The 16,035-nt window shown below is 35.2% G+C and overlaps 2 protein-coding genes and 1 long non-coding RNA gene across 3 annotated transcripts; 1 reads left to right on the forward strand and 2 right to left on the reverse strand.

Moving 5' to 3' along the window:
* Positions 1-780: 780 nt before the first annotated feature.
* On the reverse strand, positions 781-9,335 carry LOC131433070 (uncharacterized). Its single transcript, XR_009230017.1, has 10 exons — positions 8,969-9,335; positions 8,691-8,759; positions 8,435-8,488; positions 8,060-8,184; positions 7,238-7,344; positions 6,275-6,390; positions 5,973-6,065; positions 5,687-5,777; positions 5,401-5,456; positions 781-1,250 (listed from the first exon to the last, which is right to left on the reverse strand). It is a non-coding gene; the product is annotated as an uncharacterized LOC131433070 (long non-coding RNA).
* Positions 9,336-11,148: 1,813 nt separating this feature from the next.
* On the reverse strand, positions 11,149-12,497 carry LOC131433067 (small ribosomal subunit protein eS1). The gene is made up of 3 exons (XM_058599823.1): positions 12,116-12,497; positions 11,709-12,018; positions 11,149-11,440 (listed from the first exon to the last, which is right to left on the reverse strand). The coding sequence occupies exons 1-3, from the start codon at positions 12,454-12,456 to the stop codon at positions 11,279-11,281; spliced, it is 813 nt and encodes a 270-aa protein (XP_058455806.1). The 5' UTR covers positions 12,457-12,497; the 3' UTR covers positions 11,149-11,278.
* A 93-nt stretch (positions 12,498-12,590) lies between these two features.
* On the forward strand, positions 12,591-13,661 carry LOC131429621 (mitochondrial import inner membrane translocase subunit TIM14). Its single transcript, XM_058593857.1, has 3 exons — positions 12,591-12,689; positions 12,756-12,995; positions 13,466-13,661. The coding sequence occupies exons 1-3, from the start codon at positions 12,687-12,689 to the stop codon at positions 13,577-13,579; spliced, it is 357 nt and encodes a 118-aa protein (XP_058449840.1). The 5' UTR covers positions 12,591-12,686; the 3' UTR covers positions 13,580-13,661.
* Positions 13,662-16,035: the final 2,374 nt, after the last annotated feature.

The raw sequence follows: 16,035 nt of genomic DNA on the forward strand, positions 1-16,035 counted from the left end.
GGAGATATTTACTCTCGCACTAGTACTTATTCTAGTTTTGATGAACCATGCCTGCTATTTCTCTTTGATGGCACTGATCGTATTACCAGAGAGCGTGTTTTGATACGATAAAAGATACGTTGAAATTATGAAGGTACGGGAGGCAACATTGAATTGAACAGGGTCATTTCGCTAAAAGTCATTTAACCGAAAGCCACTTCGCCGAAAGGGTTAATTCGCTAAATCCTTCAATTTTCTTAATAACGTAATTGGAATTGATTCAAAACAAAGACAAAAGAAAGGGGTTTACGCCCCTTTTGTTGAACTACTTATGAAATATCTTATATTTAAAATTACGGATAAATCCATGATCCTCAGAAAGGAATTCGCAAGAAAACTTAACTTCATTAGCTACTAAGCACCAAAGCATTTGCATTGGTGTATCTACCAGGTAAATGTTCCCGATAGCGGGTCGGCTGCCAATTCAGCTGGCATCGCCTCGGCGGCTTCGAACCACCGAGCCATCTTGGTTTCGGATATGTGGCTGCGTCACATCAATTATCAAATTATTTCTAATTAATGTGATATATTCGAAATTACCCTTTCGGCGAAATGACCCATTCGGCGAAACGACGATGATCAGTAATTCTGCTGCAATAAGGGTTAGAATAACATAACATATATAATCATAGAACACGACCTCAGAACAAGCGGAATTTTAAATGTTTTACCCTTCTATAGAGAAACATAATTTCAAGGACGTCGGACGTCACATATCAAACACATTAGAAAACAAATGCATGTGGAACGAAAATTTTTATTGCATGTAATTTATGTATCAACAAACACACCGCAAAAGCCTTGGTATTACATTCCTTTTGCGTACTTTTTACCTTCTGTTTCAACAGACTTCGAAACCGATTCAAAGCGTACAGAACCATTGCATGGCTTGTGTTACGATCCTACTGACACTGACAACCCTATTCTGCATTTCGATCGATTCTGATTGTTTCAACAGAATATGAGAATTTGCATTCTGCAATTCGATCGATTGCTACTTTTTTGTATGGAAAACTCGAACTCGTTCGATATAAAGAACGCACAATTTTGAATTCGGTAGAAGTAATCCGTTCCGATCGAATTTCAGAACAGGGGTGTAAGAACCTTTCCAGGTAGGGGCTCGAACATACGACAACTGGCTTGTAAGACCAGTGCCCAAATGATACCCGTCATTTTATTATGTTACGCAGCATACGAAACCAGTAAGTGTTCTGAAAAAAAAGACATAATGTGAGGTCGATTAACAATCTCAGTAGGTACTGTAAGCACAGAGAACAGACACCAAGCTAGTACAAACTTTTTCAAAAAAAGCTGTGTGAAGCATACATGCAAAAATTCGTAAAAATCATCGTTGCGCACGACTTTGCACGCTTGAATAACCATTGCACTATGGTTTGAAACGGGAAATTAGCGTGACAAAAATATTTTCACTATTAAATATTAGTTTTTTGTAGTTGGTGTCTTCACAAAAGTTGTTTGTTATCAAATGGCGCTCCTTTTGATATAAAATATTACTAGGGTGGTCCTTATTTAAATTGAAATATGAAGTCTAACTTCCTTAATTGAGCTCAAAAATGATTCTATTGTACAATAAAGTTGTAGGAAATTTTATTTTGAGCAACTTTGCTGAATAAAACACCTCTCTAGCTTTTCATTTGACCGAGTTTATTTGTTAAAATAATCCATCTGACAATTAAAAGTCCTAATGAATAACACGAAGTACAACGAACAAACTTATAACAAGGATACACTTAATAATTTCTGTGAGAACTTGTGGATCGGCTCACCAAATTCAAAGAGATGCTCAACTTTGGAAAATGCACGTATACATGCTGTCATTGGTTCATGTTGTCCGAAAGTAGTACGATGAAATCTTGGTTGGAGTTACATCAATTGTCCCGGGTAAAAGTAGGGTGGCTCCCGAAAAATCGATTTTTTTGTTCTAACTTTTTTGTGAAACGTTCTATGGAAAAGTTGTCTTCAGAAGAGCTGTTGAAATAAATATTGCGCATAATTTTGCTGAGTAAAGCTTTTTCATATGAGCTACCAGTAAAAAGTTATGATTGTTTTTTCATCAAAAACTAGTCAACATTCAAATATTAAAATTCATTAGATGCCAGATCGATAAAAATGTATCCTATGCAGCTACTGAAAGTTCATAATATAAGTAAACATTCAAGAGAAAATTGGGAGGGTGTTTTTCTTTTAACTCATTTAAATTAGTCTTGAAAATACCTTGAAAAAACTCAAAAACATTGCATAACTCTTAAACGCCTTAACGTATCAACATACTTCAGCAAAATAATAGTATCAAGTTAGCCCTACAAGTGTTCCATACATTGTCCTTTCGAGAAATGAGACACACAAAAACTACAGCCGAAAATAGATTTTTTGCTGAACAATTTTAATTTATTTATTACCAAAATAACTGATTCAGTTAAGCTTAAGCAACAGAGACACTGTGTAATATGGTTATTCCGAAGTAGAGGCCATGATGAATATATCAACAGAAATTTTCATATATCTTGACAACCAAAGCTCAAACAAGCTGGTGCAAGTTAGTGAAACGCAAATATTTTTATCCAAATCGTACCGAGAAGCCTTTTTTCTCATCCACTTGTGTACCGAATAGCCTGTGACAACCGGAAAACGATGCACAATGAGTTTTCGTTAGAATAAATACAATCTACTCATTTTAACAAACTAATGATTTACTTGGGTTTCAGGAAGTGCTTTGTCTTACGCAAAGCTAACGGATTTAATGATTGCTGGTAGAAGTAATAAGGACATTTTACAGTATATCATTCAAGAATTGCGTATGAAAACCCCCACCTGGCGTGTTAGCAAACTGAACAAGACCGTGAAGGGAAGGGATACAAATACAGGGTGATTTTTTAAGAGCTTGAGAACTTTTTTAAACAATAAAACGCATAAAATTTGCAAAATCTCATCGGTTCTTTATTTTAAACGTTAGATTGGTACATGACATTTACTTTTTGAAGATAATTTCATTTAAATGTTGACCGCGGCTGCGTCTTAGGTGGTCCGTTCGGAAAGTCCAATTTTGGGCAACTTTTTCGAGCATTTCGGCCGGAATAGCCCGAATTTCTTCGGAAATGTTGTCTTCCAAAGCTGGAATAGTTACTGGCTTATTTCTGTAGACTTTAGACTTGACGTAGCCCCACAAAAAATAGTCTAAAGGCGTCAAATCGCATGATCTTGGTGGCCAACTTACCGGTCCATTTCTTGAGATGAATTGTTCTCCGAAGTTTTCCCTCAAAATGGCCATAGAATCGCGAGCTGTGTGGCATGTAGCGCCATCTTGTTGAAACCACATGTCAACCAAGTTCAGTTCTTCCATTTTTGGCAACAAAAAGTTTGTTAGCATCGAACGAAAGCGATCGCCATTCACTGTAACGTTGCGTCCAACAGCATCTTTGAAAAAATACGGTCCAATGATTCCACCAGCGTACAAACCACACCAAACAGTGCATTTTTCGGGATGCATGGGCAGTTCTTGAACGGCTTCTGGTTGCTCTTCACTCCAAATGCGGCAATTTTGCTTATTTACGTAGCCATTCAACCAGAAATGAGCCTCATCGCTGAACAAAATTTGTCGATAAAAAAGCGGATTTTCCGAATGGACCACCTAAGACGCAGCCGCGGTCAACATTTAAATGAAATTATCTTCAAAAAGTAAATGTCATGTACCAATCTAACGTTTAAAATAAAGAACCGATGAGATTTTGCAAATTTTATGCGTTTTATTGTTTAAAAAAGTTCTCAAGCTCTAAAAAATCACCCTATATAAAAACGGCGTTTAGAGAACATTTGGGCCTACGTATCGGTGAGCCATTGCCATCAGGAGGTAATTCCAACGACGGAAACACGGTCCGGAAATTTTTCAAGAAGTGGAAAAAAAACATCAGATATAACAGGCCTTGATGAAAAACTGTTGGAAGGATTTCACGTTGTTCTCAGTGTAATCAATAGTCGATAAAATAAACGTCGACGAATTCCAAAGTTACACTGAGAAAATACGAGCATTGTAAGTATCGTTGTATGGCTGATATCCACTATCACCAACTGCTCATAAATTGTTGCTACATGGAGCCACGATAATTAGACACGCAATTTTACCTATTGGTATGCGTAGTGAAGAAGCTCAGGAGACTCGAAATAAAAGTATTCGGAACTTCAGAGAGCATTATGCTAAAAAATGCAGCAGAATCGCGAACATTGAAGATGTTTTTAAAAGGCTGCTGTTATCTTCAGACCCTATCTTGGCATTGTCGAACAAACAAAATAAGAGAAGTTCAAAAGACTTACCCGAACAAGCAAAATGTTTAGTTTTAGATAATAATTAGAATAATTCATTGCTTAATTTATTCAATACATACCAAACCATAATCAACTGTTGTCTTATGTTTTATTTTGAATGTAAGCGATACGATCATTACGATAACGGAATCAAAATCAATTGAATCAGTTATTTTGGTAATAAATTAATTAAAATTGTTCAGCAAAAAATCTATTTTCGGCTGTAGTTTTTGTGTGTCTCATTTCTCGAATGGACAATGTATGGAACACTTGTAGGGCTAACTTGATACTATTATTTTGCTGAAGGAGGTATGTTGATACGTTAAGGCGTTTAAGATTTATGCAATGTTTTTGAGTTTTTTCAAGGTATTTTCAAGACTAATTTAAAGAGTTAAAAGAAAAACACCCTCCCAATTTTCTCTTAAATGTTTACTTATATTATGAACTTTCAGTAGCCGCATAGGATACATTTTTATCGATCTGGCATCTAATGAATTTTGATATTTGAAGGTTGACTAGTTTTTGATGAAAAAACAATCATAACCTTTTACTGGTAGCTCATATGAAAAAGCTTTACTCAGCAAAATTATGTGCAATATTTATTTCAACAACTCTTCTGAAGACAACTTTTCCATAGAACGTTTCACAAAAAAGCTTTTTTCAGCAAAGTTGCTCAAAATAAAATTTCCTTCAACTTTATTGTACAATAGAATCATTTTTGAGCTCAATTAAGAAAGTTAGACTTCATATTTCAATTTAATAACAAACAACTTTTGTGAAGACACCAACTACAAAAAACTAATATTTAATAGTGAAAATATTTTTGTCACGCTAATTTCCCGTTTCAAACCATAGTGCATTGTATGAAAGCTCGAACGCAAGAGCCCATTAGGATTACTGGGCAGCTCACAGCGCCTCTGCAGGAGAATTGCTACTTGATGATTACTTTTTAAAACAACCGTTGAATTTCTTACAAAAATTGAAATCTCTACTTGTATGACTGTTCTCTGTTCTATAAGTTTAAGTTTAGAAATGTATTACCTTTAGAAGCAATGCACATATTGAATGTATCATAGCGGAAGGTCCGGTTTTTCTATCTGAAAGTGTAAAATATTTGGTTTCGTTATTCGAGGAAAAACAAGCGTTCTAGGTAATAGAAGAAAAATGAAATCAGTTGCCAGTGTAATCTTTAACAAAATCGAAACACCTTACTTTCGTAAAACACAAAAGTAATAGACGTCATCGAATTGAGTTCAGTCTCGTCATCGGTATCATCAGTTAGGGGGGTAAATGTTTATGTTTAGTTTGAAAATAAAGAAATACACACCTTGAAGTACGTCCGCACACATATGATAAAATGTATTAGAAAAGCATCGAAACATTTGCATGTACCTCAACACTTCTGCGATTCGATGTTCCTAGAAAATTAAAAACAGTGTCAGTATCTTAAAAATGCATGCTTCGAAAACTATAAATACTAGAGATTCAGTTATATTCAAATGCGTAGGAATTTAGGAACAAGTTTTCTTCATGTTTCTATCGAAGCGAGCTGAGTTGGAAATCATCATGAATGGATACTAATAGATTGATTATAAATGAAAAAAAAAACTTACCATTTTACGTCGCCATTACTGAACACGCTCCATTAGCTTCACCAGGACTAGAAAAGCAATGTTTATCTTAGCACTATAATTTGACCGAGTGCTCTGAAATGAGAAACTATAGTTGATAAGCGAAAACTATAATCGGGATGTCTGCATATGCGAATGCTCAATCAAATATCAGTGTAATATAAATGCGTAGGAATTTAGGAACAAGTATTCTTCATGTTTCTATCATGGCGAGCTGAGTAGGTAATCATCATAAAAGTCGAGCATTCACAGTTTCTTTTTAGGTCATACGAATGAAAACTTACACATTTATGCAGAAATTCTTAGCGGAACAGGTTCACACATGAGATCATCCAAAAGCGCAGTTTTACTAGAAAGTTTATATTTCAAGCTCATGAAACTGCTCGCCATTTGGTCAATCCTGAAAGTAAAATATTTGTAATGTTCTTACACAAAATATCGTTAACTTTTGACTAACAGATAGAAAAATCAGACGCCAATATAATCTCAACTCAAATCGCAACATTTTGCTTTTGTAAAACACAAAAGAGATAAATGTCATATGATTTGAATTCAGTCTCGTCATCGGTATCATCATGTAAGGTATTTAAATCAATACAGTTGTTTGACCCTACACTGTTAAAAATGGCACGATGTCATCATATGCAGGCATATAATCACTTCATGTAAAACTTGAAATTTATGAACATTTTACTTAGTTCATAAAAATAGTGCCAAAACTGTTTACATTTACATTCATTTGAGAATTCAATTTGTGTAAGAAATAGTGTTTTGAAAAGCAATCATCAAGTAGCAATTCTCTTGTGTAGGCGCTTCAAACAACCCTTATGGGCTATTTTGTTCGAGCTTTCATGCCTGCAAAGTCAGGAGCAACGGGGATTTTTAACTGAATTTTACTTGTATGCTTTACACAGCTTTTTTTGAAAAAGTTTTAAGTACGACGAGAGCTTTCCAATTTGCTCCGCGCGGGGCATATCAATGTTCGTCATATACTTTCGTATGAATGACATAGATTTTAATTAAATAGTGTTTATTCAAATACATTTGAGGTACATTTTTTCATATACATTGCGAGATATTTCAAATGGCGAAACATTTAAATTCAATGAAAAAAAAAAACATATCTAAGTGAGAAACACAACAGTTTCTGATTGACATAAAAAAGCACGTTGAATTCAAATCGAAATAACACGTGAATCGATCGTTCTTTTTTAGCAGTGTAGGGATCAATGAAATGCAACATTTACCTTTTAGATAGATTCACCAACCAGGGAATGAATGAATGAACGTTTTAAACGTTTGGTCTTTTGCCGAGGTTACTATCAGAATATGTTTATGTGATTGCATGAATAATCTGAGAAATGAATAAATAACATTAGCATATATATTTTATAATAATTCAAAGAAGAGTTCAGCCAAAAAAAGTTCAGTCATAACTAATGCGTAGGAATTATAGGAACAAGTTTTCTTCATGTTTCTATCATAGCGAGCTGAGTAGGTAATCATCATATAAACAGAACATTTATGTCGTTTTCGTTTGATGCCGAACAAAACCACCAGTTTTCTTAAACAAAAACGACGTTGGTTTCTTTTAGGGCTGCGAAACATTTCGCGAAAAATTTTATCCATTGGTTAAAATCTGACATTCGAGTAGTTATTTACTACGGCGGTCAAAGATAATTCTTTTCATGAGCCATGGTTGTTTTTGACAGTTCGATAATTATTTTTCATACACTGAAAAAAATTATTTCTTTGTAATTCATTCCTATACTATTTTGCCAAAAAAAATACTTTCACAAAAAATGTGGATGTATTGACAATCGGATTATATGTTTCTCGAAGTATTTCTTATGTTCACTGTATTGCAATTATACTACATATCATTTTATTTTCAGTTTAAAAAAATCCATCTGCCTAATTTTGAATTGACTAGAAGAATTAAGCTTAAACTCTATGAACGTAGATTAAACGAACTACGAACGATCGCAACCCGGTAAATTTTCAAAGTTTAACCAAAAGTAAAAACAATTCGCGATTCACAGTTATAGGTGATATGAATAATAACTTACACATTTGTGCTGTAGTTTTCAGCGGCGCAGGTTCACACTTAAATTTATACAAAAGCACTGAGTTTTACTATTGATTTGATGCATTAAATCACGTAAAAATGCCATGCCATCTGGAGATTCGCATCCTAAAAATAAAATATTTGTAATATTCTAACACCAATGTCGTTCCCTTTTGACTAACAAATAGAGTAAATCAGACGCCAATATAATCTCAAATCAAATCGCAACATTTCACTTTTGTAGAATACAAAAGTTTTAAATGTCATGTGATTTGAATTCAGTCTCGTCATCGGTATCATCATGTTAGGTATTTTAATGGATAGAGTTGGTAACATTCTACTTTTACCCTATGGATTACAGAAATGCAGTAATTACCTTTCAGGTGGATCGACCAGTACGAACAAACATTGATGTGATCGCAAGAGTATCCTGTGAAATGCATCAATATCATTAGTATAACTGTTTCGCTATGCTCAATGTCGAATTATTCAAAAAAAGAAGTTCAGTGAAAAACTAATGCGTAGGAATTATAGGAACAAGCTTTCTTCATGTGTCTATCATAGCGAGCTGAGTTGGAAATCATCATGTTTTCACCAGGAATATTAAGTAATGTCAGTGCGTAAATACTTACATGCTACGCTGTTCCATGAATCAGTTGCCAGTATAGCAGCAATAGTTTGCTGCTTTGACCACTACGAAACTATAAAATAATGTCTTTTAGTGATGGGGAACGTAAAATATTGATATCGATCGTTATGATGACGAACAACTTATCAGTATTGGTTTCAATGCGTAGGAATTGTAGGAACAATTTTTCTTCATGTTTCTGTCAAAGCGAGCTGAGTTGGTAATCATCATGTTTTTGTATCGTTTTAACTATTTTAACATTCTTAGAGCGTAAATACTTACCATGTTCTGATGTGTGACTGCTTTGCGAACATGTAACATGTATCAAGATGAAACGGTATCAGGTCATTTCGCCGAAGGTCGTTTGGCATAACTTTGCTGTTCGGATGACAATTCCTTGCTGTTCGGATGACCACTGCGAAATGATCGAAGAAAATGTGTAGTTAATGATGGGCTACCTAAAATATTGATATCGACGGTTATGATGACGAACAACATCAGTATTAGTTTCAATGCGTAGGAATTGTAGGAACAATTTTTCTTCATGTTTCTATCATAGCGAGCTGAGTTGGTAATCATCATAGAAAAATATTATCTGTAATTCAAGTAATATACTCAACTTTCCATTACACGGTCATGAAGTCAAAATTTCATATAATATATAACATAATCTGACATAAAAACAACATACAAAAGTTAAATATTGTAGATACTTAAAATAAGCAAAAAAATATCGAATGAAAAGCGCAGGCCAGTATAATCGAATAAAGGAACGTTGAGTTGCTTGTAAATAATTAATATAAAATGCACCTTATGCACGAATCCTATCTTGGAAACTGGTGGAATGATTCAGCAACCTACGAAAAAAAAATCTTACATTAGAAAAAAATCAACTGATTAGAAGAGTATCATGATTTTTTTATGCAAAGTTTAAGAGTTATGCGGTTTTTTTATGCGAATTTTCAGAGTTTTGCGGTTTTTTTATGCGGTACGTAAATTTGCATAAAAAAGATGGGCATGGGCTAGTAATATTTTTCTCAATTTTGCCTGAAATTTCCGATTTTTTCCTTGATTTTCGGAATTTCCAGGTCGCTTGCCACCATGCTATCTCCAAGAAAATTGATTGCATACACTTCGGAAATTTGCATTAAAAAACCCCGCAACTTCGGAGATCCGCACAAAAAATAAACGCGTAGCTTCAGAAATGAATAGTTGCACTATTTATGTTTAATTTAATTTAATTCCACTATTTCACGTTATTACACTTTCACAAAGTCTCTATACTTTAATGAAGCATAACAAATGTTACAATATTTATACTCGTATTTCGGAATGTTATTTACATCCTTCTTCAGTGTATCGATTTTATAAGTTTGAAAACAAACTTTTAAAACCGATACACTGAAGAAGGATGTAAGTAACATTCCGAAATTTGAAAACAAACTTATAAAACCGATACACTGGAGAAGAATGTAAATAACATTCCGAAATACGCGTATCTGTATTGTAACGTTTGTTATGCTTCATTAAAATATTGTGACTTTGTGCAAGTGTAATAACGTGACAGTGAAATAGTGGAATTAAATGGTACATAAATAGTGCAACTATTGAATATATTCCGGTAACAGCTCCAGGTAAAAATAGTTCAGAAATCAGATTTTTAATTTTTTTTTGTTGCCTAAAATTCATGAAACATTGAGATCTGGTGTTATCTAGACAAAAGTTTGCTTAAAAAGTTTTAGATTTTTAAATCGAAATTGTATGAAACATCAAGATCTGATGTAGTCTCGAAAAATCGACATAAAAAGAGCGGCATAACACCAGATATCGACACTTCGTGACAAAACAAGAAAAACGTATAACTTTGAAAATTCGCATAAAAAATAGCGTAATCTTTGTAAAATTAGGATGAAAAACGACCTGTGTATTTTTATGCATACACACATTCATGAAAATTGATGCTCGAGTTTTAAGTTTTGTCGTCGATATAACAAGAGTATTGCAGCTTCATGTCGCATTAGCATAAAGAAAAACAAGTACTTACCTTATTTTAGGTGATGTTTATATTTCATATTCAACATACATTGTATCTGAAATTATGAAAAGACACATTAATCGTGCTGGCAGAACATAGAAAATAACATTAGATTTTCTAATTTACGTCAGTTGTAATCATATTCATCGTTCATAATCGTTAGAATTCAGAGACGAGAAATAACTAAAATATGATCGCATCATCACTTTAAATCAAAAGAGAATTTCGTTTTCTCTTCAATAATTACCTTAAAAATGTTACACTAATAATGTACTGTATTCTGATAATCTGTAATAAAAAAGAAAGTAAAAACAATTGCTATCGTTGTTTAAAATCTACGATACTCACCTAACCCAAACATGGGATTGAAAATGTGGAATTTAAGAATTTAATAACTATGATATTGAAAATGGACATAAAACACATGTTTCGTTTACAACAGCGTCAGTTGTATTTACGCGCTCTACCCTACCAACGCACACACTTCTGTATCAGGTTTGCTGTTTGCCGGATTCACATGGAAATTCTTCTTAATTTATAGCGTTTATTTATGCTGTTTAAACCGATTCCTGTACTGGCGGTTCGTAGCCCTCCGGACGGTCAATGGTGACACCGCCTTCGGCAGCTCCAGTAGAAACTTCGGCACCTTTGCCACCGCCGTCACCGTGCAGCTCCAGTAAGTTGGCCAAATCGAAACGAGGCTTCTTCAAAACCTTCACCTGTAATGAATTATTTTTTTGACGATTTACTCATTGTCACAATTTTTTATAAACAAGCTTTTTAGAATCCAGAACAGACGAATCACTCATATTACTTATCATGTACTTTTTCCTATTTATAAACAACAATCTATAATTTCAACTTTCATTCAAAGAAAAAATTGTGTATAAAATAGTATTTCACATTAGCGTAAAATCTTTCTGTTGTCTACTTTGCAAACACCATTATATTATGATGTCGAAAAAAGTCAAGTGGAAATCCACTTACCTTACGAATGTACACATCGTGCAATGGATAAACTCCTTGGCATGCCTTCTCGATATCCTTGGAGATCGAATCGGGCAACAACTTGTTGACGACCTCCTTCAGATCGGAGCTGGTCACATCTCGGGTGATGATGGTCGTCATCTTCTTGCGGATTTCTTTAATTTGGGAATGCTGAGCATAACAAGTCTTACGTTGAGACGCTGCATCCTTAATAGTAAATCCAATGCAGAAAACACGCAGCAGATAACCATCGGTGGTTTTAACATCGACGGAACACTCGATTAGTGTTTGCCATTTCTTGACCATGGATCTGAAAAAAAAGAATTTCGAAGAAAATACATTGATTAGCGTTGTTTGCATACGATGCGAGACAGTCAACAAACCGGCATTGCAATTCAACTTTTTACCTCAGTTTATCGGTGGTCAAATCCATACCATGGAAGTTGCACAGCACATTACGGCCGTGCACATCCTCCGCGATCAGCTTGAACTTCCGGAAAGACCTCTCGGCATCGGTGTCATTCTGCAGATCAGCCAGCGAAACTTCAAACACGCGGCCCTTCAAACCGTCCGAAGCAATTCTGGTACCTTGGGTACGGTTTACCAAGGTTTTGCCAACCTGGCGTATCGCGAACATATTCGGTGCTTTCACATCGTACCAGTCCTTGCGAGTAAACGGATCTACGACTTTCTTTTTCGAGCCTTTTTTGCCTCCTTTCGAGGTGCCTTTATTTTTGCCGACCGCCATGATTACACTTCACGATCAAAAAGAACGGAAACAGCATTCGTTTGACAGTTCATACACCACGTATCCACTGAACTAACTTTTTAGAACATTTTGACAATTCAACGTATTTGACATTTCGAACTAGTACTACATTTCCGACTGTCATTTTCGATTGTCAGGTTGTTTATGTATTTTATTTTGATAGCAATTGCACAACTTTTCAAAATTTGCATTTTTAATATTTTCGTAAAATGGTATTCAGTTCATGCATAAGAAAGGGAACAGATTCAGATTCAGATAACAGATTCGATTACTTCTAGGCAGGTTCCATGATTTTGGCAGGACTGGGATTGGCCGCACTAGGCTTCGGAGGCAGAGCGTTGATGCGGCAAATGCCGAATGCAGCAAGCAAAATGCAAGAAGCAATACAAAGTTTGCCCAAGTTCGATGCGGAATCGATGGCTAGCTCCAAGTACTATCGTGGAGGATTCGAACCAAAAATGAACAAACGAGAAGCTGCCCTTATATTGGGTGTAAGCCCTTCGGCATCTAAAATGAAGGTAACGTGTGATGTAGAATAAGTTCCAATCGTTTTGGAAAATTTAACAAAACACACCCAATTCTGTTTTTACACGGGAAATATAACCGTGCCATAATACCGGGTAAAATAAATCCGAATTATCTCGCAATTCGCAATATTTGTGAGAAACATTGAATGATTTTTTAAAATAACGGATTTTCTACAAGGTTTTTGAGTTTTATTTCATTACGTATCTACATTTATGTATATTGTCTATGTGAATTATGTGAACTTAGTAAAAATGTTTCCTCAACCGTGCGAATAAAGTAATGTTTAAAGAAAAAATATGTATTCAGAATAAAAACGAAATTATGCTGCCTACTGACTCAGTATTCTCACACCGCTACAAACTAAGCGTTGCATTGCTAATAATGGAAGTAGACTTAATTCAAAGTTTAATGTAGAGTAAGAATTAATAATAAATAATATAAATCTTTTCCTTTTCATTAGATAAAAGATGCACATAAAAAGATCATGCTTCTGAATCACCCAGATAGAGGAGGATCGCCGTATTTAGCAGCCAAGATCAATGAAGCGAAGGATTTTCTTGATAATGCGAAATAAGGAAGACAATCACTGATTATTTTATGTACATAGTACCCCTATCCTTTGTTCAAGTTTAATCTAATACACAAATAATGATGAACATGTCTATTTCTTTTTTGGCATTAAAAATGCCTTACTCTTCACTATACGGGGCCGGGTGTCAATTAAAAGTTTCAAAAATAGCCGCGTAACCTTTTTGTGTCATAATTTTGAACGTTAATAACTCGGTCATTTGTTGATGGATTGTTATAATTTAACAACCAATCGATTCGGAAACTTTTAACTTAAACATGTATGACGACGTCGTTTCAGTATTTCAATAGCATACTATTGAAAAAATGGTTGGAATCGACCTATGTTTTCATCCACCAATCCCTGCTTTACAAAATGACGTCAACTTATTGTTCGGCATAGGAGGCTTTGCGTCATGCATAAAAAAACACCACATCGTTCTGCGTAGTATGAAGAGAAATCTATAAATATAGGCTGCACAATATTTCTTTGCCTAGTTGATGTTTGACTGCGAATGAAACAAGTAGCTCGTCCAGTGAGCTGATGACTGGATTGTATATGCGTTCACTTGCTGGATTGTCGCTTTTGCATTATGTGTTGGTGAAACTTCCTGCTGTCTGCACAACACCGCTTCGTGTTCGCTTGAATATCTTATATATCATCTAGCTATTGAAGAACCGAACCAGCATTGTTATCGGTTCTTTTGAAACATCCCATGTATTTAGCAAATTGTTGGTCGATTTTGCCATTAAAAATGCCTTACACTTCGCTTCCCGAGGCTGGGTGTCAAATTAAAACATGCAAAACTTATCGCGTAACATTTTTCTGCCATAATTTTGAACGCTCATACCTCAGTTATTTGTTGATGGATTTATATAATTCAACAACCAATCGATTCGGAAACATTTAACTTAAACTTATGAGAAAACGTCATTTGAATATTTCAATTGCATTCCATTGAAAAATTTATTTGAATTGAGTATTTTTTTTGGTTCTCTGGTAACTATCAGGCTAATTTAGTATTATCGGCAATAGATCTAATTCGGATCTAATTTACAGCGCTTGTTCCTTGATGATTTTTTAATGGAATTTCCTCATCCTCGCGTTCTGATTGGCTGGTGCTGTCATGGGTTAAATCAAACAGGTTTTTCAATAGTGTACTATTGAAAAACTTCAATATTGTTGTAATACACGTTCAAGTTGAAGATTTTCGATTCTATTGGTAGTTAGATTATATAAATTCTTCTACAGATCACTGAGCTATGAGCTTTCAAAATACGAGAAAGGCAAACGCGCCTTATGAATTATCTTCTTTGATACTCGTTTATACCAAACATTTCAGAAAAGTTTAATTTTGAACTATTTGAGAATATGTCACACAACTGAAAGTTTTATCATAAAATTGTGATCATATTTCCGATGGCATGTAGCAAGAATTATGTTGATTCGTTAGATATAACAGGAGATATTCACGATCAAAAACTTATCACTCTCTCAGAGGGTAAATTTTGAAAAGGCGCCCCATAGTAAAGTAAGTCGTATTCACGACAAAAGGTAAAAATGATATACGCTTTTTGACTTTCCCAAAATTTTAACCCCTGAACTATCAGGTGTACAACTTTGCTTCCACCGTTTTTTTTCCAAAATTAAAAGCTTTATTGCGAAAAAGTGCTTACAGATGTATTATTCAAAGTATTGTCCGTTGTTAGCGACAACTTTCTCCCATCATTCCGGCAATTTTCGGATCCCGGCTAGAAAAAAGGAGTCCTCTTTTGACACTATCCATGAAGCAATCCATTTTTCCTACTCTTCGAAGGATTGAAAATGTTGATCTGCCAGGCCGTGTGCCACCGAACGGAATAGATGGAAATCAGAAGGGGCGACATCTGAGGAATACGGCGGATGGGGCAAGACTTTCCATTTCATCGTTTCCAGGTACTTTTTGACCACTTTTGCGACGTGTGGACGAGCATTGTCGTGTTGGAGGATGACTTTGTCATGTCGCTCTTGATATTGTGGCCGCTTTTCTTTTAGTGCGCGTCTAAGGCGCATGAGTTGCGTTTGGTAGCGATCTCCTGTGATGGTTTCACCCGGTTTTAAGAGCTCGTAGTAAATCACACCGAGCTGATTGCACCAAATACAAATCATAACCTTGGGGCCGTGAATATTCGGTTTTGCCTCCGACGAAGTAGTATGCCCGGGATTTCCCCATGATTTTCTGCATTTAGGATTATCGTATCGAATCCACTTTTCATCACTGGTTACGATTCGATGTAAAAACCCCTTACGATTTTGTCTTTGAAGCACTGCTCACATGCACTCGTTGTCCCTCGGTTTTAACTCGTACGGCACCCAGTTTCCTTCTCTCTGAATTATGCCCAGGGTCTTGAGACGTTTTGAAATAGCTTGCTGACTCCCTACCAACGATTCGACAAGCTCTTTTGGGTTTGGCACGAATCTTC

This window comes from Malaya genurostris, chromosome 2 (genome assembly GCF_030247185.1).
Source record: "Malaya genurostris strain Urasoe2022 chromosome 2, Malgen_1.1, whole genome shotgun sequence".
NCBI lineage: Eukaryota > Metazoa > Arthropoda > Insecta > Diptera > Culicidae > Malaya > Malaya genurostris.

Coding starts and splice junctions, on each gene's coding strand:
- LOC131429621 (XM_058593857.1), top strand. Junction 12,996..13,465: donor CTTCGGCATCTAAAATGAAG/GTAACGTGTGAT, acceptor CCTTTTCATTAG/ATAAAAGATGCACATAAAAA.
- LOC131433067 (XM_058599823.1), bottom strand. CDS start 12,456: ATGGCGGTCGGCAAAAATAAAGGCACCTCGAAAGGAGGCAAAAAAGGC. Junction 12,019..12,115: donor TTGACCACCGATAAACTGAG/GTAAAAAGTTGA, acceptor CTTTTTTTTCAG/ATCCATGGTCAAGAAATGGC. Junction 11,441..11,708: donor ACGATGTGTACATTCGTAAG/GTAAGTGGATTT, acceptor AATTCATTACAG/GTGAAGGTTTTGAAGAAGCC.